General features: G+C 45.0%; 1 protein-coding gene across 8 annotated transcripts; it reads right to left on the bottom strand.

Moving 5' to 3' along the window:
• Nucleotides 1-322: 322 nt before the first annotated feature.
• MFSD1 (major facilitator superfamily domain containing 1) lies at nucleotides 323-24,167 on the bottom strand. Of its 8 annotated transcripts, none has more exons than XR_009933473.1 (18): nucleotides 24,015-24,167; nucleotides 23,870-23,922; nucleotides 23,387-23,499; nucleotides 22,942-22,984; nucleotides 22,515-22,582; nucleotides 21,933-22,041; nucleotides 20,212-20,314; nucleotides 19,431-19,529; nucleotides 18,484-18,595; nucleotides 17,969-18,025; nucleotides 17,150-17,306; nucleotides 15,751-15,848; nucleotides 14,255-14,367; nucleotides 13,804-13,851; nucleotides 13,564-13,624; nucleotides 11,199-11,313; nucleotides 10,207-10,960; nucleotides 9,023-9,040 (listed from the first exon to the last, which is right to left on the bottom strand). XR_009933473.1 is itself a non-coding variant. In XM_062499400.1 (17 exons), exons 1-17 carry the CDS (start codon nucleotides 24,031-24,033, stop codon nucleotides 10,901-10,903), a joined length of 1,428 nt encoding a protein of 475 aa, XP_062355384.1. In that variant the 5' UTR covers nucleotides 24,034-24,167; the 3' UTR covers nucleotides 9,705-10,900. The 8 variants fall into 8 exon arrangements, 6 of the variants coding, with proteins under 6 accessions (XP_062355385.1, XP_062355388.1, XP_062355384.1 ...); XR_009933472.1 differs by lacking the exon at nucleotides 9,023-9,040 and adding an exon at nucleotides 9,705-9,986; XM_062499400.1 differs by lacking the exon at nucleotides 9,023-9,040 and having other exon boundaries at nucleotides 9,705-10,960.
• Between the last annotated feature and the right edge of the window lie 1,997 nt (nucleotides 24,168-26,164).

Genomic DNA, 26,164 nt, shown 5'->3' with positions numbered 1-26,164 from the left:
CCATTGGGAATCCCAGCCCAAGGCAAGCAGGGATCAAACACATCCCGTGAACGGCAAACCTGCCCCGCATGATCCCGGCTGGAACACCGGGAACGGGAGGGGCTGACAGCACGGCTTCGTTTCCCTGGATCGGCCCGGATCAGCCTGGGTCTGCCTGGATCACCTGGATCTGCCTGGATCAGCCTGGATCACCTGGATCAGCCTGGATCACCTGGATCACTCGGATCAGCCTGGATCAGCTGGATCTGCCTGGATCAGCCTGGATCAGCCTGGATCACCTGGATCAGCCTGGATCACCTGGATCACTCGGATCAGCCGGGATCAGCCTGGATCACCTGGATCAGCCTGGATCACCTGGATCACTCGGATCAGCCGGGATCAGCTGGATCTGCCTGGATCAGCCTGGATCTCCTGGATCAGCCTGGATCAGCCTGGATCAGCCTGGACCAGCCCGGATCAGAGCACATCCAGCCCCAGGAAATCGAGGCACAGGCAAAACCGCACAGGCAGCCCCGGTCCCTGCTGTGCCCTCGCTTCCCACGGGAGTTTTGCTCTGGGATTTCCCGGGAGCAGACCCGAGGATGTGCCCGAGCTCCATCCCTGCCCGTGGGGACACCGCACAATCCTGGCTCCGGCCCCGCCAGGCCCCGGGAAATCAGGGACACAAAATCCAGCCTGAGCCCAGCCCCCATCCCAGGGCTGGGGGCAGCGCGTTCCCACTTTTAACGGGTGCTGGGAATGTTCCCCTGGAATGTCCCGTTCCTTGGGAATGAACTCCCGAATTCCCCGGTCCTTCCCGCCCCCCCCGGGCTGATTTTGGCAGGGGTTTATGAGCAGTAATGGACACCCAGGCACAACGAAGGGGAGCAGCGTTCCCCTGCCAGGAGATGGTTGTTGTTTATTCCTCTTTCAGGATCGTCAGATCAATCCATTTTAAATCACCACATGCTGCCAGGCACAATTATTGTCATTTGTTGGGATCATTCCGGTGCTTTATTTCCCTCAGATGTGAGGGGGGGGTTTGTTTTTCCAGTGCTCTCAGGAAGCTTCAGGCCACACTAATTCCTTTTTTTTTTTTTTTTTTTTTCTTTTTTTCAGCAGAGAATCATGGAATGGTTTGGGATTTTGGGGCCCATCCCATCCCATGGATCCCATCCCATGGATCCCATGGATCCCATCCCATCCCATGGATCCCATCCCATGGATCCCATGGATCCCATCCCATCGATCCCATCCCATGGATCCCATCCCATCCCATGGATCCCATCCCATCGATCCCATCCCATCCCATGGATCCCATCCCATCCCATCGATCCCGTCCCATCGATCCCATCCCATCCCATGGACCCCGTCCCATCCCATGGACCCCGTCCCATCCCATGGACCCCGTCCCATGGATCCCATCCCATCCCATGGATCCCATCCCATCCCATGGATCCCATCCCATCCCATGGATCCCATCCCCTGTGCAGGGACCTTCCCCATCCCAGGCTGCTCCAAGCCCCATCCAGCCTGGCCTTGGACAATTCCAGGGTTTTCCAGCTTTTCTCCGGGCAGGGACAGAATTTCTGCTCCCCCTGAATATCTCCCTGCCTCTATTTCCTACCTGGAAATAGGAATTCCCATCTCAGACATTCCTCAGGTTTTCCAGGAGTGGCCATTCCATGGAAACACAGAAAAAGCCTCCAAAGACCTCACCCCATTTCTTCAGGAAAACCTTGAACATTTTGGTTAAAAGCTGCAGTTGATATTATTGCACTTGAGTGACGCCCTCAGGGGCTCAAACAGAGCTGGGCTGGGCTGGAATCATCACCTCAAAAAAACAAAAAAAATCACATCCAAAAACACCCCCTTAAAGAATATAATCCCCCCAAAAAATATCACCTCAAAAAAAAAAAATCAGCCAAAAAATAAAAAAATCTCATCACCTCAAAAATATCACTTCAAAAAATACCCCCTTAAATAACGCCACTTAAAAAAATCTCCTTAAATAATATCACTTCAAAAAATGTCACCTTAAGTAATGTCACCTCAAGAAAAATATCATCACCTCAAAAAAAATATCATCTCAAAAACATCACCTTAAATAATATCATCTCAAAAATATCATCTGAAATATCATCTCAAAAATATCACCTTGAAAAAACCCCATCACCTCAAAAAAATCACCTCAAAAAAAAATCACCTCAAAAAACACCCCCTTAAATAATATAATCCCAAAAAATATCACCTCAAAAAAATCATCCAAAAAACTCTCATCACCTCAAAAAAATCACCTTAAATAAAAAATATAATCTCAAAAAATATCACCTCAAAAAATATCACCTCAAAAAAATCTCATCGCCTCAAAAATATCACTTGAAAAAATATCCCCTTAAATACCCTTAAATAACGCCACTTCAAAAAATCTCCTTAAATAATATCACTTCAAAAAATGTCACCTTAAGTAATGTCACCTCAAGAAAAATATCATCTCAAAAACATCACCTTAAATAATAACATCTCAAAAATATCACCTTAAATAATATCATCTCAAAAAATCACCTTGAAAAAACCCCATCACCTCAAAAAAAATCACCTCAAAAAACACCCCCTTAAATAATATAATCCCAAAAAATAGCACCTCAAAAAAAATCACCTCAAAAAAAATCAGCTCAAAAATAAAAATCAGCTCAAAAATAAAAATCAGCTCAAAAATAAAAATCAGCTCAAAAATAAAAATCAGCTCAAAAAAAAATCAGCTCAAAAAAAAATCAGCTCAAAAAAAATCACCTTAAATAAAAAATATAATCTCAAAAAATATCACCTCAAAAATATCACCTCAAAAAAATCTCATCGCCTCAAAAATATCACTTCAAAAAATATCCCCTTAAATACCCTTAAATAACGCCACTTCAAAAAATCTCCTTAAATAATATCACTTCAAAAAATGTCACCTTAAGTAATGTCACCTCAAGAAAAATATCATCTCAAAAACATCACCTTAAATAATAACATCTCAAAAATATCACCTTAAATAATATCATCTCAAAAATATCACCTTGAAAAAAATCACCTCAAAAAACACTCCCTTAAATAATATAATCCCAAAAAAAATTACCTCAAAAAAATCGTCCAAAAAACTCTCATCACCTCAAAAAACATCACCTTAAATAATATCATCTCAAAAAGATATCACCTCGAAAAAAATCAGCTCAAAAGAAAATCAGCTCAAAAGAAAATCAGCTCAAAAGAAAATCAGCTCAAAAGAAAATCAGCTCAAAAGAAAATCACCTCAAAAAAAAAAAATCACCTCAAAAGAAAATCACCTCAAAAGAAAATCACCTCAAAAGAAAATCACCTCAAAAAAAAATCACCTCAAAAAAAAAATCACCTCAAAAAAAAAATCACCTCAAAAAAAATCACCTCAAAAAACAGCCCCTTAAATAACATCATCTCAAAAATATCATCCTAAAAACTCTCATCACCTCAAAAAACATCACCTTAAATAATATCATCTCAAAAAGATATCACCTCAAAAGAAAATCACCTCAAAAGAAAATCAGCTCAAAAGAAAATCAGCTCAAAAGAAAATCACCTCAAAAAAAAAATCACCTCAAAAAAAAAATCACCTCAAAAAAAAAAATCACCTCAAAAAAAAAAACACCTCAAAAAAAAAATCACCTCAAAAAAAAATCACCTCAAAAAAAAATCACCTCAAAAAAAAATCACCTCAAAAAAAAATCACCTCAAAAAACAGCCCCTTAAATAACATCATCTCAAAAATATCATCCTAAAAATTCTCATCACCTCAAAAAATACCATCTCAAAAAAATCACATCAAAAATATCACTGAAATAACATCACCTCCAAAAGGTGACACCTCCAGAAGAACATGACTCCAATAATATCATATCAAAGCCATCACCCCCAATCATATCATATCATATCATATATCATATATCATATATCATATATCATATATCATATCAATCATATCATATCATATATCATATATCATATCAATCATATCATATCATATCTAATAGGATATAATATAGAATAGAATATGGAATAGAATATAGAATAGAATATAGAATATAATATGGAATAGGATATACTATAGAATAGAATATAGAATATATATACTATAGAATATAGAATATAATAGGATATAATATAGAATATAATATGATATAATATAATAGAATATAATAGAATAAAATATATAATAGGATATAATATAGAATAGAATATATAATAGAATAGAATATATAATATAACATAATATAATATAATATAATGTATAGTATATAATATATAGTATAATATACTATAAAATATATAACATAACATAATATAATATATAACATAACATAATAGAATATATAACATAACATAATATAATATATAACATAACATAATTCTAACATAATTACAACCTGAATCATCTCCGGGCCATCCCCTCCGGGATGTTCCAGCCCTGTCCCGCATTTCTGGCTCCTGGCACCTTGAGATCTCGTAATGACCGAAATTCCCAGAGGGAGGGGAAGCAAATCCCAGCGGCGCAGGAGCCCGGCCTGGAGTCCCTGGGGCTCCCCAAGCCCCCGGACTTCCCTGGAAACGCAGATTTCTGTTTTCAGCTCCTGCTGCTCCCCCTGGAATGTTTCACCTGGCCCCGATCCAGCGTTTCGGACACCCGGCCTCGCGCCCGCACCGAAACGACCAAAAACCGGGGGAGAAGCCCCAGGCTTGCAGCGGAGCAGGAGCACAGGACGCAATTTCTCGCTGCTCCCTGGAATCCAAACCTCTGTTTCCAGCTCTGCTTTCCCCGCCGCGCTCCCTGACCCAGCCCAGCTCCAGCGTTCCCGACCCCGCGGCGCTCGGGTGTTCTCAAAGCGCTTCCACTGAAGCCCGCGGGGCCACAGCCGGACCTGGGAATGTGCGAGCTCCTTTTATCCGCTCATAACCATCGATCTCTGATTTTTTTATTGCCCCATTCTGCAGCCTGAGCACAAAACTCCAATTAGGGCCCCCCCCTCCCCAAGCCACTCTCACAAATAAATACCGATTTAATATCCCACACCAACATTCCCTGGCATCCAATTTTTTTTTTTTTTTTTTTTTTTTTTTAATTTTCGGGCTCGGGGAAGAGGTTTGCGGTGCGAGGAACGACCCCAGAGGGTTTGGGGGCAGCAGGAGCTGCTGTGGGACAAGGCAGATGTCCCCAGGAGGTTCAGGAGCTCACCCTGCCGGTGGGACATCCCAGGAGGCTGCAGGGAATTGGGACGGCTGGGAATGCTGCACGCAGCAGGGGAGGAAGAATAAATCACAGGGAGCTCGTTAATCCCGTTAATCCCTAATGACGCCAAACTGGTATTAACTCATCCCCAGTCCAGGGGATACAGGAATAATGATTTCCCTCTGCACATCCCCCAGGCTCTCAGCTGGAATCTGCACCCACCCGATCCCTTTCCCCGAGGTTCTCCTGGGAAAAATCATTTCCCGCTGAAGGTGGATCACAATTAATGGTGATTATCCCGGTCCAAGGAAGAATTTAAAGCCTGCCCCGGTTTTCTCCCCACGTTTCCTGCCGGAGCCAAGGGACTGCAAGCAGCCAGGTCACGGAATTCTGGAATTCAGCATTCCAGCCATGGAATTCTGCTGGTCCCAGTTTTTAACAGGATTCGCTGGGTTTCTGCTGCACAGACAGAAACCTAAACCCACATTTCATTGTCCAAGAATTCACTGAATAGAAAGATCTGTAGGGGGGGAAAAAAAAAAAAAAAAGAAAAAAACAAAAAGCCACCCCCTCATTTTGTCTTTACTTCTGTTTCCCTGAAAAGACAAAAGAATCCTGGAATATCCTGAGCTGGAAGGGACCCACAGGGATCATCAAAGTCCAACTCCAGGCCCTGCACGGGACATCCCAACATTCCCACCCTGGAAGCATTGTCCAAAAAATTCCTGCAGCTCTGGGGGCCTTGGGACCGTGCCCGTTCCCTGGGGAGCCTGGAGCAAGGAACATCCCCTTATCAGGAAAAGCAGAAATGGGCTTTTATCTCGTGCTTTTACACCAAATCCACAGGAATTCCAGAGAATTCTGACCACATGGAAATTTGAGTGGAGTCCCCACCCCTGGAATTGTTCAAAACTCGTGGAAGGGACACCCGAGGCCGTGGGTCAGTGGCAGGGTGGGGCTGCCGAGTTGGACTGGACGACTTCAGAGATCTCCTCCAACTTTAACAATCCTGCAATTCCATAATTCCAGCAAACTCTTCCAAGCCCTGGGAGCCTGGGAGGCGCCTGAGCCCAAGGCTCGGCCATCCCTTGGACATTCTGAGCCAGGACAAGGCTCCATCCATCCATCCATGGATCCCATGGCTCAGCCCCGGGGAGCTTTGCTCCCCTGAAAAACCAGCTTTGTCCCAAGCCAGGAAAATGGATGGAGGCACCCAAATTCCTGCCTTTTAGCCCTGGAATGCATCAGAGCTCCTGATTCCTGCAGCTCCTCAAAGGGAACTTTTTTGGGGAAGTCTCCAGCGTGTCCAGAAAAAGCTCAGACAGGAATCACAGCAGCAATTCTGGAAGTTAAATTAAATCCAAATTAAATCCAATTAGATCCAAACTGTGTTTTCTACCTGAAGACAGAACAACGCAGACGAGTGCCCCAGAAAAGCCACACTCTGAGAACGTGGAACATCCCTGGCAGTGCTGGGGAAGCAGGGATGTGTTCCTGGCTGGAATGAGCTCCTGAATCCTTTTGGTTCACTGGGAGGCCAACTGCTAACTCTGTCAGGAAATATTCCAGTGATGGATATCAAGAGGATGTGCAGGGAAATCAGGCTTTGCTCCTGAGGGCAGTAATTGGGTTAAGCTCATGAACAAACCCTCCAGAGCAGCAGCCTGGGCAAAGGGAGAGCAGGAAATGCAGGAGGAAAGGAGAAGGGGAAAAAATTATTCCGTGCAAAGGGGAAAATTTGAGTCTGAGGATTGTGCTCTTCACCTGGGAGTAGAAACGTCACAAAAACGGATGGAAGTGCCACAACCCTGGGGTGGTTTGGGTTGGAAAGGATCTCGAATCCCACCCAGAGCCACCCAGACACCTCCCCCTGTCCCAGGCTGCTCCAACCCCGAAGTCCAGCCTGGCCTGGGACGCTCCCAGCATCCAGGACTTCCTTGGGAATTCCATCCCAGCCCCTCCCCAGCCTCCCAGGGGCTCTCCAAAATGCAGGACGTGCTCCCTCTTCAGCCTCCTGCTGCCCTGAGCATCCCAAAACCAATTCCAGGCCAGGGAATGCCCCCAGCCAGGTCCCCTCTGCTCTCACTGCCTCATTTAAAGAGCCGGGACAAGAAGAAAGGGCTGGATTTGCTTCCCCTCTGGCAGAAGAAAGCCTGGCATTCCAAATTGCAGCAGGACCAGGGAGAGCTTTTTCCTGGAGTCAGCTCTGAAATAATATTGACATTACAGGCAATCCGTGATGTATCCCTGCATTCATGGCAGGGAAATCGATCCCTGCAAACGTGGAGCTGTGGGATGCCCACGGAGCCTGGGAATGGCAGCTCTCCCCTCCGGATTCCCCTCAGCTTTTCCATCGCTCCTGACACGTTTCCTGAGCTGGGATGTCACCTCCAGCCTCCCTACAAACTGCTTGGAGGGATTTGTTTAATCTGAAATCCGGGGAAATTTGCTTTAGGGGGCTCTTCTAAGCAATGCATTTCCTGATAGAGTGGGAAGTCAAGGTTTGCTCTGGATTTCATCTTCATGGAGGGTCTGGAACGCAGGATGGGCAACGAGGACACCCCAAAAACCTCCTCTGGTCCAACAAGTCAAAGCTGATTTGTTCCTACTGCTGCACTAGAAAATAACCCCCAAAATCCATGTCTAAAAACATCAGATAACATTAGAAATCCACGTAATGCTCACCTGCAGACGTTCCGAGAATAAAGTTGGATTTCTAACAAAGTCCTGAAGTCCGGGGTTGAAGGAAACTTCCACCAGGATTTAGGGGACACCTGAGATGTCCCTCTGGGTTTGCCCCAGCTGCCACGAGGCTGCTCCTTCCTTCCCTCGCCTTGTGCTCCCTCCTCATTCCAGTAGCCAGCAGGAATTTGGGATGTGCCAGCTCCACCGGGGCTCAATTCCTGCCCCTCCCAGCTGTGCCCACCACAGAGCTCTGTGAGCACCTCAACAGCTCCAGTAATTAAGGGCTAACGTTGATTGGGATCATTTGAGCAGCAGCCCCTCCTTTACAGACCCACAGCTGCAAAACCAAAATCCCGGGAGGAGCAGCTTGGTCAGGGGAAAGCAGAGCTGGAATTTTTTCCTTCCTTCTGTTTCCTGGGAGGCCCCACCTTTGGCTTGAAGGACAGAGAGATTCCAGCCCCAAATCCCAAAGGGATCACTCCAAAGGTCAGGTCCAGATCCATCAGACGAAGCTCATCCACCACAAACCTCCCCAAGGCCCCCCAGCAGCTCCTGGAATCACCACAGAATCCCAGGATCGCCGAGGCTGGAAAAGCCCAACCCGTGCCAGATCCCCACCTTGTCCCAGCCCAGAGCCCTGGGGACATGTCCGGAATTCCTTGGACACCTGCAGGGATGGACAAACCTCCCTGGGCAGCTCCTTCCATGAGGAAATTCCTCCTGATTGCAGCCTGAACTACCCCTGGAGCACAGAAAGGAGCACACCAAGACTTGACCCACCTTGGGAATAAACTCAGCCGAGGAGAAGTGAGGGACTGAGGGGCTTCTCCCAAAAACTGGACTCTATTCCATGGAGCCACGCGTGGGTTTGGGCTGGCAGGACCTTAAAAATCCTCCTGCCCTGGGCAGGGAATTCCTTCCACCATCCCAGGCTGCTCCAACCCCGTCCAGCCTGGCCCGGGACATTTCCAGGGACTGGAATTTCCTGGGACATTTCCCCGTGCCAGGACTAAGCCTGGTGTAAAATCAGGCACCAAAACAAATCCTGGCACTGCAGCCTTGAAGGTTTTGATTCTGATTTTCCAACATTCCCGAGCCAGCAGCGTGGCAGAGCTGACCTCTAGCGAGAAATCCCTGGAAAAAAGGAGAATTTCTCGGGATAAAAATCCCTTCCCACCTGCTCCCGGTTTCATGCAATGCCCAAAAATATAAATTCCTGAACTGGAGATATTTTCTATAAATGTTTCCATCACTCCCCAGTGAGGGTTCACACACTCAGCCACAGGGGGTGCAGCTCCCAGGGGAATTTGTCCCTGTGAGGAATTTGCAGAAGTGACCCCAGGGCTGGAGCAGGATCCTGAAGGGTGCAAAGAATTCACAGAAAAGGGAAAATTCACAGAAAATGGAGAATTCACATTAAGGGTGCAGAGAATTCAGCAGCTGGAACTAAAGCTCAGGGAAACAGGAATTTCAGGGCTGGGTCACCCAAGAAATGTCAGCACAGGAGCTGCTCCAAACCAAAATGTGTCAGAGTTCAGGAGAAGCACAAGAGCAAAATTCAAATTTCATTCTCTTCCCTCCCCAGGAAAAACAAAAATCCTCAACCCAGCAGTGGGGGCAGCTTCGCCTTTGGATCCTCAAAAAGAAACTTTCCCCAAACTCTCCACCCTTCTCAGGGAAAAAAAAAAAAAAACCAAAAAACCAACAACAACAACAAAAAGACAAAACAAAAAAAAACAACCAAAAAAACCCTAAAAAAACCCAAACAAACAAACAAACAAAAAAAACCCAAAAAAAATACAAGTACCAGTGAAAGGTTTTATTTAAAAACACCCAAAATTCACAAGTCTGCAAGGAACCACCCAAGAGTTGGTTCTGAGGAACCCAACAAAAACCAGCACAGCTCAGGGGGGCAGGGAATTCCCAAAGTGCTGCTTTTGCTTTCCCACCTTGTCCTTCAGAATCCAGAACTTTTCACCCAAAAAAAACTCCTTCAGGAAGAGCAGAGTTTTCCAGGGACATCAAAGAAACCTCCACTGCAAAGTCTCTTCTAAAACCGACTTTGTGAGTTCTGCTCCAACTAAAAAATACCAAATGTAGAATATTCTACATCCAATTGTAACATTTTTATTCTGACAGGCTCCTCTCTCTGCTGCCAAACACAGCAAAGGCTCCCGAGCTTTTTGTGGCACTCCAGGATTCCCTGGAGCCATCCCAGCAACATTCCCCAGTTCCTGGGGCTCCAAAACCTCCAACTCCTGCCCTTTAAAGCCCAGGTCAGGGATAATTTATCCAATTACCTCGAGGAGTAATTAAACCAAAGCAGAATTCACGCTGCAGGAGCTCTGGGAACTCCCACTGAAATGATGGGAAAAGGATGAGTTCCACCATGCAATTCAAGGCTTTTCCCTCTGGAAGCAAAATTCAGTTCTTGCTTTAACTCTTTTTATGGTTTTTAGCCACTAAGCCTTAAAAATAAAAGTTTTTCACATTATTCAGGCTCGTAGAGGTTAGTGCTGTTCCTGACTGGGATAAATCCCAGGCTGAGCATTTCATTTTTGGTACTTCTGGAATTGGAGATTCCTCTGAAATTTCCACTTGGGAACTTTTCCTCATCTTTTTTTTTTTTTTTTCTCCCATAAAAACAGAGCAGAGCCATGAAAGTGTCCAAGAGGAGAGGCTGGGAAAGCTTTACCTCCATCCAGGCTCATCCCAGCAATTTCATCATCATTATTATTATTATTATTATTATTGGATTTTCCCATTTTACACCCAGAGATCAAATCCTGGCCCCTGACCCAGCTGCTCACTGAGTATTTGAGACAGGAGGCTGGAGCAGGTACTCAGAGGTTCCACCAGAGCCAGAATTCCCCAGAATTTGCCCAGGAGGGAGGAGTTTTAGGCAATATTTTAAATCTAGGATCTAGGCTTGCAGCAAAGCATGGAGCAGCTGCTGTGCTGGGCTCTGTGTCCAGGAAATTCAGTGTATTCCTGTTATTTCAACACACTTCTGTGAGCCAGCGTTGAGAAACACAAGGAGTAATGAGCTGGGAGCTGCAAAAAGAAAAAAAAAAATAAAATCAAGACATTCCTCAACTTCTGAGGAGGGCCAGCCTTTGATTGCTTTCCTTCATCAGATTTTTAATTATTGGGAGGTTTCTTTCTGAGAATAAATCCCAGGAATTTTACTCAGAGGTGGAGCTGCTGGCTGTTAAACACAGCCAAATTCTTTAAATAAACCCCTGAGGATTGTGGTTCTTTTAATTGTCTATGAAACCCTCGTTGGTGATACCTGAGCTCCAAGTTTGGACAGGTATTTATTCCTTAAACTAAAGGCATCAGCTTTTGGCAGCAATTTTGCCAAATCATCTTCGTTTTGCCGTCTGAGCCTCTCCTGCTCTTCTGCTCTGCAAAAGAAAAGTGGCAAAAGATGTTTGCCCTGAGGGAAAACCCTGCCAAAAGCAGGGAGTTCTTGCTATTGGGATGTGATTCAGTGCTTTAATCTTGTTTTAATACCTAGGAAATGTTTTGGAGTATGAGGTGAACGAGCCCGACACGTGCAGGGCTCAGTAATTCAGCGTAAAGAAAGAGAGAGGCTGATTTCTGCAGCTTCCTTTTATTTCATTCCAAGATTGCAGTAGGGAGAAAAACCTTTTGGTTTTTCAGATGACAACGTGCTCAGGGAGCTCCTGTACCAACTGTGATCTCTATTTAACAAACTTCATCCCTTAAAATAAACATGACAATACAAAGAGAACGGAGAAGGCAATAAAAGACTGCTCAGCAGTCTCAGAATTCAGAAATGTCCCACTAATAAAAAGTCCACTTGAGCACCCGTGGCTCCTTTTTCCATTGTGATGCAAGGAAACAAAACCCCAAAGCTGTAAATACATTTAAAAAGTGGTTTTTTTTGCACGGAGACAGTGGCAGCAGCAGAGAGCTGTTGTGAGCTCTGGGTGACAATAAAAATAAAATGGTTTTGGATCAGAAAGATCCACCCTGTGAGCATAGGAGGTTTGAGCTCAGGTTTAACACCAGAGCTCAGCCAGGGCTTAACCCCAGCAAAAAAAAAAATAAATTAAAAAAAATAAAAATAAAAAAAAGGAATTTTGGCATCGTTAAAAGAAAGCAGGAGCTGAGGGAACCCCAGAGAATGGATCCTGAAGGGAATCAGAGAAAAGTAAACTCTCCTTGGAGCAGCTGGGAGGTGCTGAAGGGATCCCACATCAGGAGGGGCTTTGGAACTCAACATTCCTTTCTGAAAAAAACGGGACAAGAATTACTGCAAACACTGGGGCACCCCAAATCCCACAGGATCCCTGGAATTGGTACAGACACTGGGATTGGGATATCCCAAATCCCACAGGATCCCTGGAATTGGTACAGACACTGGGATTGGGATATCCCAAATCCCACAGGATCCCTGGAATTGGTACAGACACTGGGATTGGGATATCCCAAATCCCACAGGATCCCTGGAATTGGTACAGACACTGGGGCACCCCAAATCCCACAGGATCCCTGGAATTGTCACACATGGGTGAGGATCAGCTCTCTTTGGACACACAGTTGAGGTTTGGGGTGTTTTGTATTAAAATAAATTGATTAAAAATCCTTCTGGCTCAAGAAGATTCATCACAATTAAATCAGGTTTTGATTTCCTTGAGTTTTCCTCAAGATTAATGTGTGGAAAAAAACAAGGAAAAACCATTAAACCCCACAAGTGACTGGATACTTTGCTCACAGGTGCCTTAGGTTTTTTTGGAATCAATTTAAGTAGCACCATATGGACACAGACCAGTTTTACAGGAAAATAAATCCAGTTGTAAGAAATCTCTTATTAGAAGTGATTTCCCCTGGATCAAACATATTATATTATAAAATATATTCTATAAAATTATGGAAGGTGTGTGATGGACATCTGCAGGTGAGATGTAATAAAGAATTCCAATAATATTCAAGGGCACAAAAGGAAAATCCAATCCCTCCAAGATGTGAGTGAATCAGGTCAGAGCATTCCAAAGGAAAAATTCCATGTTCTTCACACACCAGCAGCTGGAATTCTGCAGGTGTCCTTTAGAAAGCTGTGATTTATTTTTTCATATAAAAAGGTTAAATTAAGAATAATTAACCATATTTTAATTGGATAAACCCACCTGGTCAGTGGAGCTGTCCCTGCCCATGGGAACTGGATGAATTTTAAGGTCTCTCCCAACCCAAACTATTCCATTTGGAACAGTCCAAATTTCCTTATTCCAACCATTCCTGCTCCCTTTCCTTTTAAAGGAAGTAAATTTTTTATTTTTAAAAAAGTCCTACCCCATTTCCTTATTAAAAATAAAAACTTCTGACTGCCACCAGGAGCATTTGTGACAGATCTGACCCCAAACTGTGATTTGAACTCCAACCCCATTTCCTACCCCAATTTCAGTCGTGAGGACACTGAAATAAAAGCACACAAGAGAGGGAAAAGTGCCAGGAAAGGACACCTGGATAATGCTTAAATTATTGATAAATAGCACCTCAAATATTGGTTCACAGAAGGCAGGGATATGAAATCCTCCAACAGACTGGGAAGAAAAATCAATCTAAGAGGAATCAGAGTGGAGAATGATCTCCTCAATCCCTTCAGGACATTTCATTTTCTCTGTACTTACTCAGAAGCAGCTGCTTTTTGCAGTTTTGCCCTTTTCTTTGCAGACCAGTTGAGATCACCACCTGTAAAAGCAGCAATGTGCACTCTGAGACTTGTAGAATTTGGGGTTTTGTGCCTTGGGTATCAAAATTCCCCACGGGAGTTTCTCAGAGCACTGAGAAATTCAGAATGGTTTTACAGAAGGAGAAATTGAGGTAAATTGAGGAAAATTGGAGAAATTGAGGAAGCTGCAAAGACTCACCTGAGAGGTGATTCACAAAGTACAGCATGACCACAGCTATCAGTGACACTGCAAAACGAAAAGGGACAGCTTTAGATATTAATTTGATAAAAAATTAACAGGTTTAACATGTCATGAGTGGACAGGTCATGAATGGACAGGTCATGAATGGACAGGTTTAACCCACAGCCAAGATTTTCATGGTAGCTGCTTTTCTAAATCTCCTTGTGCTCACAGCACGTGGTAATTCAGAAAGGATTTTCATTTTCAACTTGTTAATTTACACTTTAAGAGCATTATTTGTCTACTTCCACTCCACTTTTTAAACACTGAAACTCTTCAAGCTGTGAGTTCATCCCAACACTGCCCCAGCTGACCCCTCCAGAAGGGGAATTCCTCGTTTTCCAGGAACTCTGAACCCAAAAAAGCCACGAAGGTCGCTGAAGCCACCCCCAGCATGTCCCACACTCACAGCAAACGCAGGCACTGAAGAACACCTCCAGGAACAGGTATCCCCTGGTGTCCAGGATCATTCCAGCTGCTATGGCAATCACTGCCAGGCCCAGGTTCTGGATGGACTGCATGCTGGGACAGAGCAGGAACACACTGAGCTCTTTTCTCAGCACGATGGATTTGGATTTCCTCAGGAAAAGCTCCTCAGTGGCACTGGAGCTAACGGAGATGCACCTTCCCCACTTGTTGGGATATGGGGAAGGCAGGGCTCAGCTGTGCAGGAGTTCCTGTGTCTCAGCCCAGCCTCGGGCTCTGTCCCCAAGCAGGCAGGAATTCCTGCTCCAAACCTGGAGGAGCTGGGAACCAGGAATGGGCTGGAGCTGCTCAAGTTCAGTGCTCCAAGAGTGCCAGGAATCAGGGAATGGTTGGGGGTGGAAAGGACCCTAAATGTCACCAGGCAGTGACACCTCCCACTGCCCCATGCTGCTCCAAGAAAAAATCCAGCCAGGCCTTGGGCACTGCCAGGGATCCAGGGGCAGCCCCAGCTGCTCTGGGAATTCCAGCCCAGCCCCTCCCCACCCTCCCAGGGAACAATTCCTTCCCAATGTCCCAACTAAACCTCTCCAGCTTTCCTCTAAAGCATTCCCCCTTGTCCCGGCACTCCAGCTCCTGGTCCAAGGTTCCTCTCCAGCTCTTCCAGGCTCCCTTCATTGGAATCCCATCCCAGCCAGGAATTCCATCCCAACACCCAAATATCCCATCCCAGCCAGCAATTCCATCCCATCATCCCAATATCCCATCATCCCATCCCAGCCAGCAATTCCATCCCAACATCCCAATATCCCATCCCAGCCAGGAATTCCATCCCAACATCCCAATATCCCATCCCAGCCAGGAATTCCATCCCAACACCCAAATATCCCATCCCAGCCAGCAATTCCATCCCATCATCCCAATATCCCATCATCCCATCCCAGCCAGCAATTCCATCCCAACATCCCAATATCCCATCCCAGCCAGGAATTCCATCCCAACACCCAAATATCCCATCCCAGCCAGCAATTCCATCCCAACATCCCAATATCTCAAAATCCCATCCCAGTCAGCAATTCCATCCCAACATCCCAGCATCCCAAATATCCCACCACAGCATCCCAAAAATCCCATCCCAGCATCCCAAAAATCCCACCACAGCATCCCAAAAATCCCATCCCAGCATCCCAAAAATCCCACCACAGCATCCCAAAAATCCCACCACAGCATCCCAAAAATCCCACCACAGCATCCCAAAAATCCCACCACAGCATCCCAAAAACCCCATCTCAGCATCCCAAAAACCCCATCCCAGCCAGCAATTCCATCCCCACGTCCCAGCCCCACGTCCCCACGTCCCCTCCCTCTGGCACTCCCCGGGTGCTGTCCCTCCCCAGGTCACCCCAAACCTTTCCCCCCCCAGGCTGGACCATCCCAGCCCTGCTCCAGCCCTGCTGTGGCACAAATCCCTGCAATACTCACAAGCCATAGGCAGTTCCCAGCTGGTGCTCAGGGACCACGAAGGCCACCATGGGCCACAGGGCACAGGCCAGCAGGGAATAGGCCACACCCAGCAGGCACTGGGCACAAATAAAAATAAAACAATCACTGCTTCTAATCTGAGCATGAGGAGGTGTTTCCAAAATCCAGTAACAAAATTGGAATTGTGATAATTGCAATGGGTTGTTTCAATTGACGCGCGTAACCGCACCGTGGGGAATTTAGATTTTTAGAATACAGTAATATAATATATACATATATCATTATTAAATAATAGTCAATCTTAAATATGAATACTGGAGTTTGAGTTATGGTAATAAGCTTCAAAAATGCACCAGAAGAACAATTTTTAGAAGAAAAATGAGCAGTTTGAGTGACAGCAGTAAACTTCAGAAATAAACTATAAGAACAATTTTTAGGAGGAAAGTGAAGAGTTTGAGTTCTAGCATTAAACTCCAGAAATAAACTAAAAGAACAATTTCTAGGAGAAAAGTGAGCAGTTTGAATAACAGTAATGAACTCCAAAAATAAACTAAAAGAACATTTTTTCTGAGAAAAGTGAGGAGTTGGAGTTCTAGTAATAAACTTCATAAATAAATTATAAGAACAATTCTTAGGAATAAAGTGAGGAGTTGGAGTTCTAGCATTAAACTCCATAAATAAACTAAAATAACAATTTTTCTGACAAAAGAGAGCACAGAACTCAGTAATGAAATGAGGAATCCTTCCCACCCCAAACCCCAATAACTCAGTGCTAACCCCAGAGCTCACTCCCTATTCCTGACAGGAATATTCCATATTTAATCCCATTCCTGGGAGGTTCCCATGGCTATCCAATCCTTCCCACTAACCCCAGAGCTCACTCCCTATTCCTGACAGGAATATTCCATATTTAAATCCCATTCCTGGGAGGTTCCCATGGCTATCCAATCCTTCCCACCCCAAACCCCAATAACTCAGTGCTAACCCCAGAGCTCACTCCCAATTCCTGACAGGAATATTCCATATTTAAATCCCATTCCTGGGAGGTTCCCATGGCTATCCAATCCTTCCCACCCCAAACCCCAATAACTCAGTGCTAACCCCAGAGCTCACTCCCTATTCCTGACAGGAATATTCCATATTTAAATCCCATTCCTGGGAGGTTCCCATGGCTATCCAATCCTTCCCACCCCAAACCCCAATAACTCAGTGCTAACCCCAGAGCTCACTCCCAATTCCTGACAGGAATATTCCATATTTAAATCCCATTCCTGGGAGGTTCCCATGGCTATCCAATCCTTCCCACCCCAAACCCCAATAACTCAGTGCTAACCCCAGAGCTCACTCCCTATTCCTGACAGGAATATTCCATATTTAAATCCCATTCCTGGGAGGTTACCATGGCTATCCAGGGGTTCCAGAAGGTGAAGGCCAGCAGGATGTGGGAGCCCAGCGTGGTGAGCACAGCACACAGCACCCAGATGATGTTCTTGCCAACTTTATCCACCAGAATCCCAAACACTGGGGACATGGGGGCTGAGATGATGTACACGATGCTGCACCAGAGGGAAATCAAAGATTTAACACTCCCAGAGTCCTCTGGCAACTCTGAGCTCAGAAGGAAAATAAATACCTCCCCCCCAAAAAAAAAATCCCAATAATTTGGAATTTCCACAAGCGTTCAGGATCTGAAGAAGCAGGGACAGAGCCCAGAATTTTATTTTTGGGGGCTTTTATTACTTTGGGCTTTGGCCACATCACAAATTTATCCTCAAAAATCCCAATAATTTGGAATTCCCAAAAGTGTTCAGGATCCAAGGAAGCAGGGAGAGAGCCCAGAAAGGGTTTTTTTGTTTGTTTTGGTTTTGGTTTTTTTGTGGGGTTTTATTGCTTTGGGTTTTGGCCACATCACAAATTTATCCTCAAACTACCAAACCGAGTTCAGTGTTGTTCATAAACTACTTTTATCACTCAGAAAGAATCACCAAATACTAAAATAAAACCCTTCAGAACTTTGCCTTTCCAGTGTGAACATCTGTTTTTAATTTAAAAACCCACATCCAACGTTTTCCAGTTTTTATTTCTCCACTTAAATGCAGCTCACAGGAGATCCCAAATCTCTTCCCACCTGCCCAAAGCCCAAAAATACATCCCAAAACCTGGCAATGTTCCTTATTAAATCAATCACAATGTTGTTATAATCACAATTTTGTAATACCTGTTAATTGCACTGGCTTCTTGAGGGGAAAATCGGAATTTTTCAATAAAGAAAACCCTGAGGGAAGGAAAAATAAAAATCCATTTAGGAAAATGCAGACTTGAAGGATGTGAAATCAAAATTAAGTCAAAGACACGAGAATTTAATTTACAAAAAAAATAAGCAGAGCCTTGACATAAACATCCCAGATTCTTATTTATAATTAATTTAGGAGCTTGTTATCAGACTCCACAGATTTTTGATTTAAGGATCATTCAAATTATACTTTGAGGGAAAGTCCACAAGCAACATTTAACCCAACTAATGAGATACTGGGCTGTAAATATGGAATAAATCCTACAAGGCCACCAAATCCCACCCCACGCTTTCAACCCGTGCCCAGTTTTAATCAGGGACTCAAACATTCCTGGTGCTCCTGACCACTCAGAGTGACAACTCCCACACAGCTCAGCTGCTAAATGTGAATTTTTTCAATCATTTTGGTTCAAAGCTTGGAAAAAGTGAGGGGCACTTACTTCCCAAGGCCAATGAAAGGGAAAACTGCAGCGTAGTAACAGACACAGATGACAAAGATGAGCCACAAGGACAAGGAGAAATCCTTCACATCAGTCAGCTTGATCACTTCTCCTGCACAGGGGAGAGGGAAGCAGGCAGGATCAACAAATGTGGGATTCATCCCACTGGAGAACACCCAGGTGATCCCAAACCCTGCCAAAGCACACCCCTGCCTGCTCAGAGATGAAAGGTTCCTTCCAGCCCACAGCCCCTCCAACAGCTCTGCCTGAATTTTGGTTTTAACGAAATTCTAATTGATTTTAGCTCAGTAGTTTATTTTTAGCTGGTTTGAGTTCTCCCACATGGAAAACTCAACCCATCACACGCTGACAGAGAAGAGCTCCCTGGGTCTTCAGCCCTGCTGAGGGAAATGAGCTCCAAGGAAAAAACACAGAACCAGTGGCAAGGGCACAAATTGGGGAAAATAAATAAAGCAGGTGAGTAACAGTAATAAAATCCAGAAATAAATTAAACAAGATTTAGGAGAAAAGTGAGGAGTTTGAATAACAGTAATAAACCTCAGAAATAAATTAAAAGAAACAATTTTTAGGAGAAAAGTGAGGAGCTTGAATAACAGTAATAAACCTCAGAAATAAATTAAAAGAAACAATTTTTAGGAGAAAAGTGAGGAGTTTGAATAACAGTAATAAACCTCAGAAATAAATTAGAAGAACATTTTTTTTCTGAGAAAAGTGAGGAGTTTGAATTCTAGTAATAAACTTCAGAAAGAAATTAAAATAAATGAATACATTAACTACTCATCAATAAATTAAACACAGCGCATCTGCATCTGGTTTTAAAACCAAAACTCACTGTAAAAACGAGTTAAATTCTGATTGCTGAATTCTGACAAGTGTAATAGCAGGCACTGAACTGGCTGAAGTGCAGAGCTCAGCCCAGCACTCACCTGTTTTCCCCTGCTCCTTACACAGCAATTTCTCTGCTCTCCTGTCCAGGTAAGCCAGGATTAAAGCACAGCTCAGTGAGAACACACAAGTGACTCCACCTGAAGAAGGCAACACCAAAAGTTCAGCTGACAGCTGCAGCAGAAATTTGGTTTTTCAGCCCTATTAGTGCAGTTTTTGTTGGGCGTGCCAAGGTGCACCAAGTTTAGAACCAGCTTTAAGGCTCAAGAGCTGCACAGCTGCAAGGCTCAGGTGTAAAACTAAACCTGACACGTGGCACACACCTGTTTCATGCACGTGAATTTATTTTATTTCATTTCAAACATCACCACCACTCCCCCCTCAGCACAGCCAAGCTCCTCATCTGCACCTTGCAGGAACAGAAACCAACCTGGTTTTATTCCCAATACCAAAATCTCTGTGCCCATGGCTCTGAGGGAAGGGAACACAGCCCAAAATTGTTCAAATTTCACTTTTACAATCAGATAACCACAGGCAAGCTTTGACACCGCTCAGAAAAAAAAATTCAAGCCCGTCCTTCGCTCAGAGGATGTGAAAAATTTCATCTCCACAAGGCACAGACTTGAATTTGGCAACCCCAAAAAATGCCACAGCATTTCAGAAGCTGCAGTGAGCTGAGACAGAATGGGACTGTGATACAAAAACGTGTTGGAATTGCTACTCCTAGGCTCGAGGGGATTTTAAGTGATTAATAAATGCTCTCTTAAGGGGTCAATAAATGATGAGCACACACAGGTGACACCAACCCAAAGCATCACTGACCTATGAGCAGAGCCAGGCCGAGGGTGCTGGGACCAGCAGAGCCCAGGAGATCCTGAACTCTGGAGTAGATCCATCCCATAATATTCATGTTCACCGTGCTCCCCTAGGCACAACAGAGCCATGTGAAGAACACAGCATTTCCCAGCCCCAGGGATTCACCAGGCAGGAATGTTCATTACTCAAATGCTACCCAGGGAACTCCAACCAGCAGGGAAAAGGATCCAGAGTGTTCCCTTGGCAATCAATTAATCACTGCAGCAAGGAAATAACATCACTAATTGGAATTTTACACAAGTCTGGAAGAGTTTTCACCTATGAGCAGTGATTAACCCATGTGCAGGAGCTCAGAAACTGAGCTGAACTGATCAAATTCTGATCAGCTCTGAATTCTGATCAAACAGAATTCCCATCATTTGATTGACAGTTAATCTGTTTGATTAATATGGAATCAGTTTGATTGATATTGAATCTCTCTGATCAAACAGGATTCCCAGCTCTGACTGATACTGAATCTCTCTGATCAAACAGGATTCCCAGCTCTCTGATTGATACTGAATCTCTCTGATCAAACAGGATTCCCAGCTCTCTGATTGATATTGAATCTCTCTGATCAAACAGGATTCCCAGCTCTGACTGATACTGAATCTCTCTGATCAAACAGGATTCCCAGCTCTCTGACTGATACTGAATCTCTCTGATCAAACAGGATTCCCAGCTCTCTGACTGATACTGAATCTCTCTGATCAAACAGGATTCCCAGCTCTCTGACTGATACTGAATCTCTCTGATCAAACAGGATTCCCAGCTCTCTGATTGATATTGAATCTCTCTGATCAAACAGGATTCCCAGCTCTCTGATTGATATTGAATCTCTCTGATCAAACAGGATTCCCAGCTCTCTGACTGATACTGAATCTCTCTGATCAAACAGGATTCCCAGCTCTCTGACTGATACTGAATCTCTCTGATCAAACAGGATTCCCAGCTCTCTGACTGATACTGAATCTCTCTGATCAAACAGGATTCCCAGCTCTCTGATTGATATTGAATCTCTCTGATCAAACAGGATTCCCAGCTCTCTGACTGATACTGAATCTCTCTGATCAAACAGGATTCCCAGCTCTCTGACTGATACTGAATCTCTCTGATCAAACAGGATTCCCAGCTCTCTGATTGATATTGAATCTCTCTGATCAAACAGGATTCCCAGCTCTCTGATTGATATTGAATCTCTCTGATCAAACAGGATTCCCAGCTCTCTGATTGATATTGAATCTCTCTGATCAAACAGGATTCCCAGCTCTGACTGATACTGAATCTCTCTGATCAAACAGGATTCCCAGCTCTCTGACTGATACTGAATCTCTCTGATCAAACAGGATTCCCAGCTCTCTGACTGATACTGAATCTCTCTGATCAAACAGGATTCCCAGCTCTCTGACTGATACTGAATCTCTCTGATCAAACAGGATTCCCAGCTCTCTGATTGATATTGAATCTCTCTGATCAAACAGGATTCCCAGCTGACAGGCACCAGGACAAACCCTTTTTCCCTCCTTTTGCCCCAGAGAAGGATCCATGGCTGTAATCCCAAACCCACCACCCAGTTCCCAGTTCCACCAGGGAAACACCTGCAGTGGTTAAAATCACCCAAAAGGAGCCCTAAAATGAGGAGCACGAGTCCTCTCTCCATTCCCAGCTGTGCACTGGTGCAAACTCACAATTCTGGCCATGCTGAGCTGCAATCCAAACACCAGGTTTAACTCCTTGCCCTTGAACCAGCTCACTGCATACGTGTTCTGGGCCACGGCCAAGGACTCACCACCAATCCTGGAAATAAAACAGAGCATCCCAAATGCAGCAGGCAAAGCTGAAAGGTCCTTGGCAGGAGCAGAATTTCAGAGAAATCTGGCTGTGGGCAGGGAGACTGGATGCATATTTATATGTACAAGGCAAAAGAAAGGAAAGAGTCAAAAATGGAACTGCAGTGATTGAGGAAGAATTGGTGGGGCCACGGTTTTTGATTCAGTAACATCTGCAAAGTCCTGGCTTTTGTTTTCTAAGTTACAAAGGAAAAGAAGTGGAGATCTTGCATTAACATCTGCAAAGTCCTGGCTTTTGTTTTCTAAGTTACAAAGGAAAAGAAGTGGAGATCTTGCATTCCTCAGCTTCAGAGGTCTCAGAATTCACCAATTTTGGCTCCAAGTGGCAGGACTGTTCTAGGACAGTTTCCTGGGGTTAGTTTTTGTAGTTTTCTAGGTGGCCTTACTTCAAAGAGCACAAACCTTCCCTTCCAGACTCACCCAAAAATGAACCTGCCCACTTCCATCAGCCAGAAGGTGTTGAACAGAGCTCCCAGAGCAAACACCACCTGCAAACAGCAGTGAAGGAAAATGAAAATTTGGGTGTAGAACAGAGCAGAACTGTCTGAAAAACAGGAATAAAAATGATCTTCCCTTCCCAGAAATACTTCACATCCAATTCCTGCTCTTTTTTGGTTTTTGCTCCCTCTGCTGTTCATCATCTCCAGCCTGGCTCACCTGGGACTGTGTCATCCTCAACCAATTTCACATCAAACACATAAAAAACGTGGATCCCTCCCACAGTTCCAGTCACATTCCAAGGTTCCCTTTCCCAACACAACCCAGGGATCTCCCACTCCAGTTCTCTGAAGTGAAGCACAAACTGCAGACCCAGATCATCCCTCACTCCTTCCCCTGCAGCACTCACCTGCCCAACACACACAAAGATGCTGAATATGACAGTGCCCAACCTGGAAAGAAAATAAAATCACTTCATGCATAACCAGAATCCACTTTTTTCCCCTACAAAACACTTTTTTAGGTCTGCAGCACGGGGTTTTTATTAGTACAGGGACATGATTATTATTACAGGGAAACAAAGGAAGTGGATGGGCAATTAAAAGATCTCTTTTAAATTGTGCATCTCAACAATTCCCACAGAAAACAAGGTGGTGCTTTTGAAACAAATTTATTTAAATTATAAAGGGAAGGAAGCTCATCTATATTGTTAAAAAATCCTAAACCGCATGGGGAAAAAAACACTGAAAAGGTTGATTTTAACCTTGAAAATCTTTATAATATAAAGTGTAAACTTCACCTGCAGGTTCAGCTCATCACTGCTTGCACAGAAGTGACACGAACATGGCACTCACCGGATTCCAAACACTCTGTCTATCAGGAAACCTCCAAAGAAGCACAGCACCACATTGGGCCAGGAGTACCAGGCATAGAGTGCCATGAACTGGGCTGTGTTCACCTTCATGTCCTACACAGCACAGGGGAATTAGAAAAAGTGATTATTCCTCAGCTAATTACAGGGGCACAGGTTAAGCGTTCGGGAAGTACCAAGTAGAAAGAATTTGCTGTAATACACAGAATTTCTAGATGAGTTAGGATGGAAAAGACTTAAAATCAATTTTTGTTCCAAGCCCAGGGACACCTTCCACAATCCCGGGTTGCTCCAGCTGGACACTGCCAGGGACGCAGGGACAGCCGCAGCTGCTCTGGGCGCTCTGTGCCAGGGCCCGCCGCCCTCCCGGGGAACAATTCCTGCCCATCTCCCCCAGTCCCGTGAGTCCGTGCCCACAGAGGCTGCCACTCTCCCCGCTTTTGAAAGCCCTCCGACAGCGACTCACCCGCTGAACCTGCGTTTGGAGAGCGGCCGGGTTGTCGTAGCAGAAGTAGCTGCCTGCAGGGACAAGGGGACGCCTCAGGGCTCTGCCTGGCACCCGGACACCCCCGAACCTCCCCCACACGCAGCGCCCCGGCCCCGTCCCGCACCGAATCCCAGGAAGCACATGAAGGCCAGCACGAGCAGGCGGTGCGGGAGGCGGCGGGGGTCGCAGGCGGCGGGCAGGGCGCGGGGAGGGCCCGGGGAGCCGCCGCCGCCATCGCCGCCCTCGGCGCCGAGCAGCGCCCGCTCCTCGTCCGCCATCGCGCCTTCCTCACGTGAGTCCCGTCACGTGACCGACCGTCACGTGAGCCCCGTCACGTGGTGGTCACGCCCGTCACGTGACCCCGTCGCCACGGCAGCGCCGGGCCGAGGCCTGGGAAACGGGAAATAAATGTACAAAATGTAAATGGACGTGTAAGTGTAAATGGAAGCGTGTCAGGAAAATGAATGCACAAACACCGGAGGTTTATGTCCGAAAAGGAGACGCAGGAGTCCCGTTCGCTTTATTCCAGTAAAGGGACAGGCCATGGGGCATTCCCCTGCGATCTCTCACATCTTTGGAGGACACAGCCTCCTTTTTATCCTCATTTCCCGGCTGCACTTCCCTCTCTCTTTCCCCGTGGGCTGAGGTACTTGAGATGCACAGACTTCCCAGAACACCTGATACCTGAAATTCTCTTCTAACGTACAACCCTCCCTGTTAATTTTTAATTATTACAGAATTCATAGATTTTCTCCATTGTTTCTTTCATGTTTCAATATCCAATTCCGTTTATCAGCAAACCTACAGTTTGTTTATAAAGGCAAATATCCTTTTCCATTCATCAATTACTGTAAATGGAAGTGTGAATGGAAATGGAAGTGTAAATGTAAGTGTAAAGGTAAATATAAGTGGAAATGGAAATGGAAGTGTAAAGGGAATTGTAAGGGTAAATGGAAATGGAAATGGAAGTGTAAGTGGAAATGCAAGTGTAAGTGAAGTTTGAGGGCCAGGTTGCAGCCAGCCTGCAGCAAGCATCCAGGAAAATAGAACATCAATGTGAAAATGCTGCCTTGTCCTTATTTTGGGTGTTAAAGTCACGGGATCATGGAATCACAGCATGGTGTGGGATGGAAGGGACATCAAAGTCATCCATGGCAGGGACACCTCCCACTGTCCCAGGCTGCTCCAGCCCCAGTGTCCAACCTGGCCTGGGACACTGCCAGGGATCCAGGGGCAGCCACAGCTGCTCTGGGAATTCCAGCCCATCCATCCCCATCCTCCCAGGGAACAATTCCTTCCCAAAATCCCATCCAGCCCTGCCCTCTGGCAGTGGGAATTCATTCCCAGTTCCTCTCCAGCTTCCCGGCAGCCCCTTCAAACACTGGAATGCTTCTCTTCTCCAAAGTTTTGTGTTTTTTTTGTTTTTTTTTTTTTCTCAAGAAAGGTTCTTGCTACATTACAGCAACCCTTGAAAACGCTACATTTTTACTGTCAAAAGCTCCAGTCTTTCATCAAATGTCACCTTCTTGCACAAAAATTACCCGAATTCTGTGTGCACTTCAATTGCTTCCTGATTAAAAGATGCTCTTTTTGAATAAAATATGTTCTTAATGAGGCAAAACCACTTGTGATTTAAGCCAAAGGATTAATTTACCTTTTCAAGGTGTAGAAAGCAAAGGGCTGAGTTTTACCTGAACAACACATTGACTTTGCAGCTGCTCTGTCATGAATTTGATAAGGAACCATAGAAGAAAGTCAAAACAACTTCTCAAAACATGCAGGTATCATGTTGTGAACCAGATACAAACTCCTCCTGCACATAAAACGCTTCATTTCACTTGATACACATCTTTTCAGAGACCTGCCAAAAGAGAATGGTCTTATTAAATGAATCACGTTCACTGAACTGGTTTCGGTTCCTTGAAATCCGAGCGTCTCAGTTTCCTACAGCTGCTGTGAAAAACGTGGTCTCCAATTACAGGGCTTCGTTGGAAAAGCAACAAATTGGAGAGTTTCAGTGGTAAACTCAAGGATTTCAGCGACCAACTCCAGTCTTTTTGTTAAAAAAAATTGAGTTTCAGTGACCAACTCAAGGGGTTTTGTAAAAAGCTCGAGGGTTTCAGTGACAAACTCAAGGATTCCAGTGACAAACTCAAGGATTTCAGTGAGAAACTCAAGGAGTTTTGTAAAAAAACTCAAGGATTTCAGTGACAAAGTCCAAGGATTTTGTAAAAAACTCGAGGATTGCAGTGACGAACTTGAGGATTTCTGTGA

This window comes from Cinclus cinclus, chromosome 10, assembly GCF_963662255.1.
Source record: "Cinclus cinclus chromosome 10, bCinCin1.1, whole genome shotgun sequence".
Taxonomy (NCBI): domain Eukaryota; kingdom Metazoa; phylum Chordata; class Aves; order Passeriformes; family Cinclidae; genus Cinclus; species Cinclus cinclus.
Note: the sequence above shows the minus strand (reverse complement) of the source record. Positions and strands in the feature narration are given on the sequence as shown.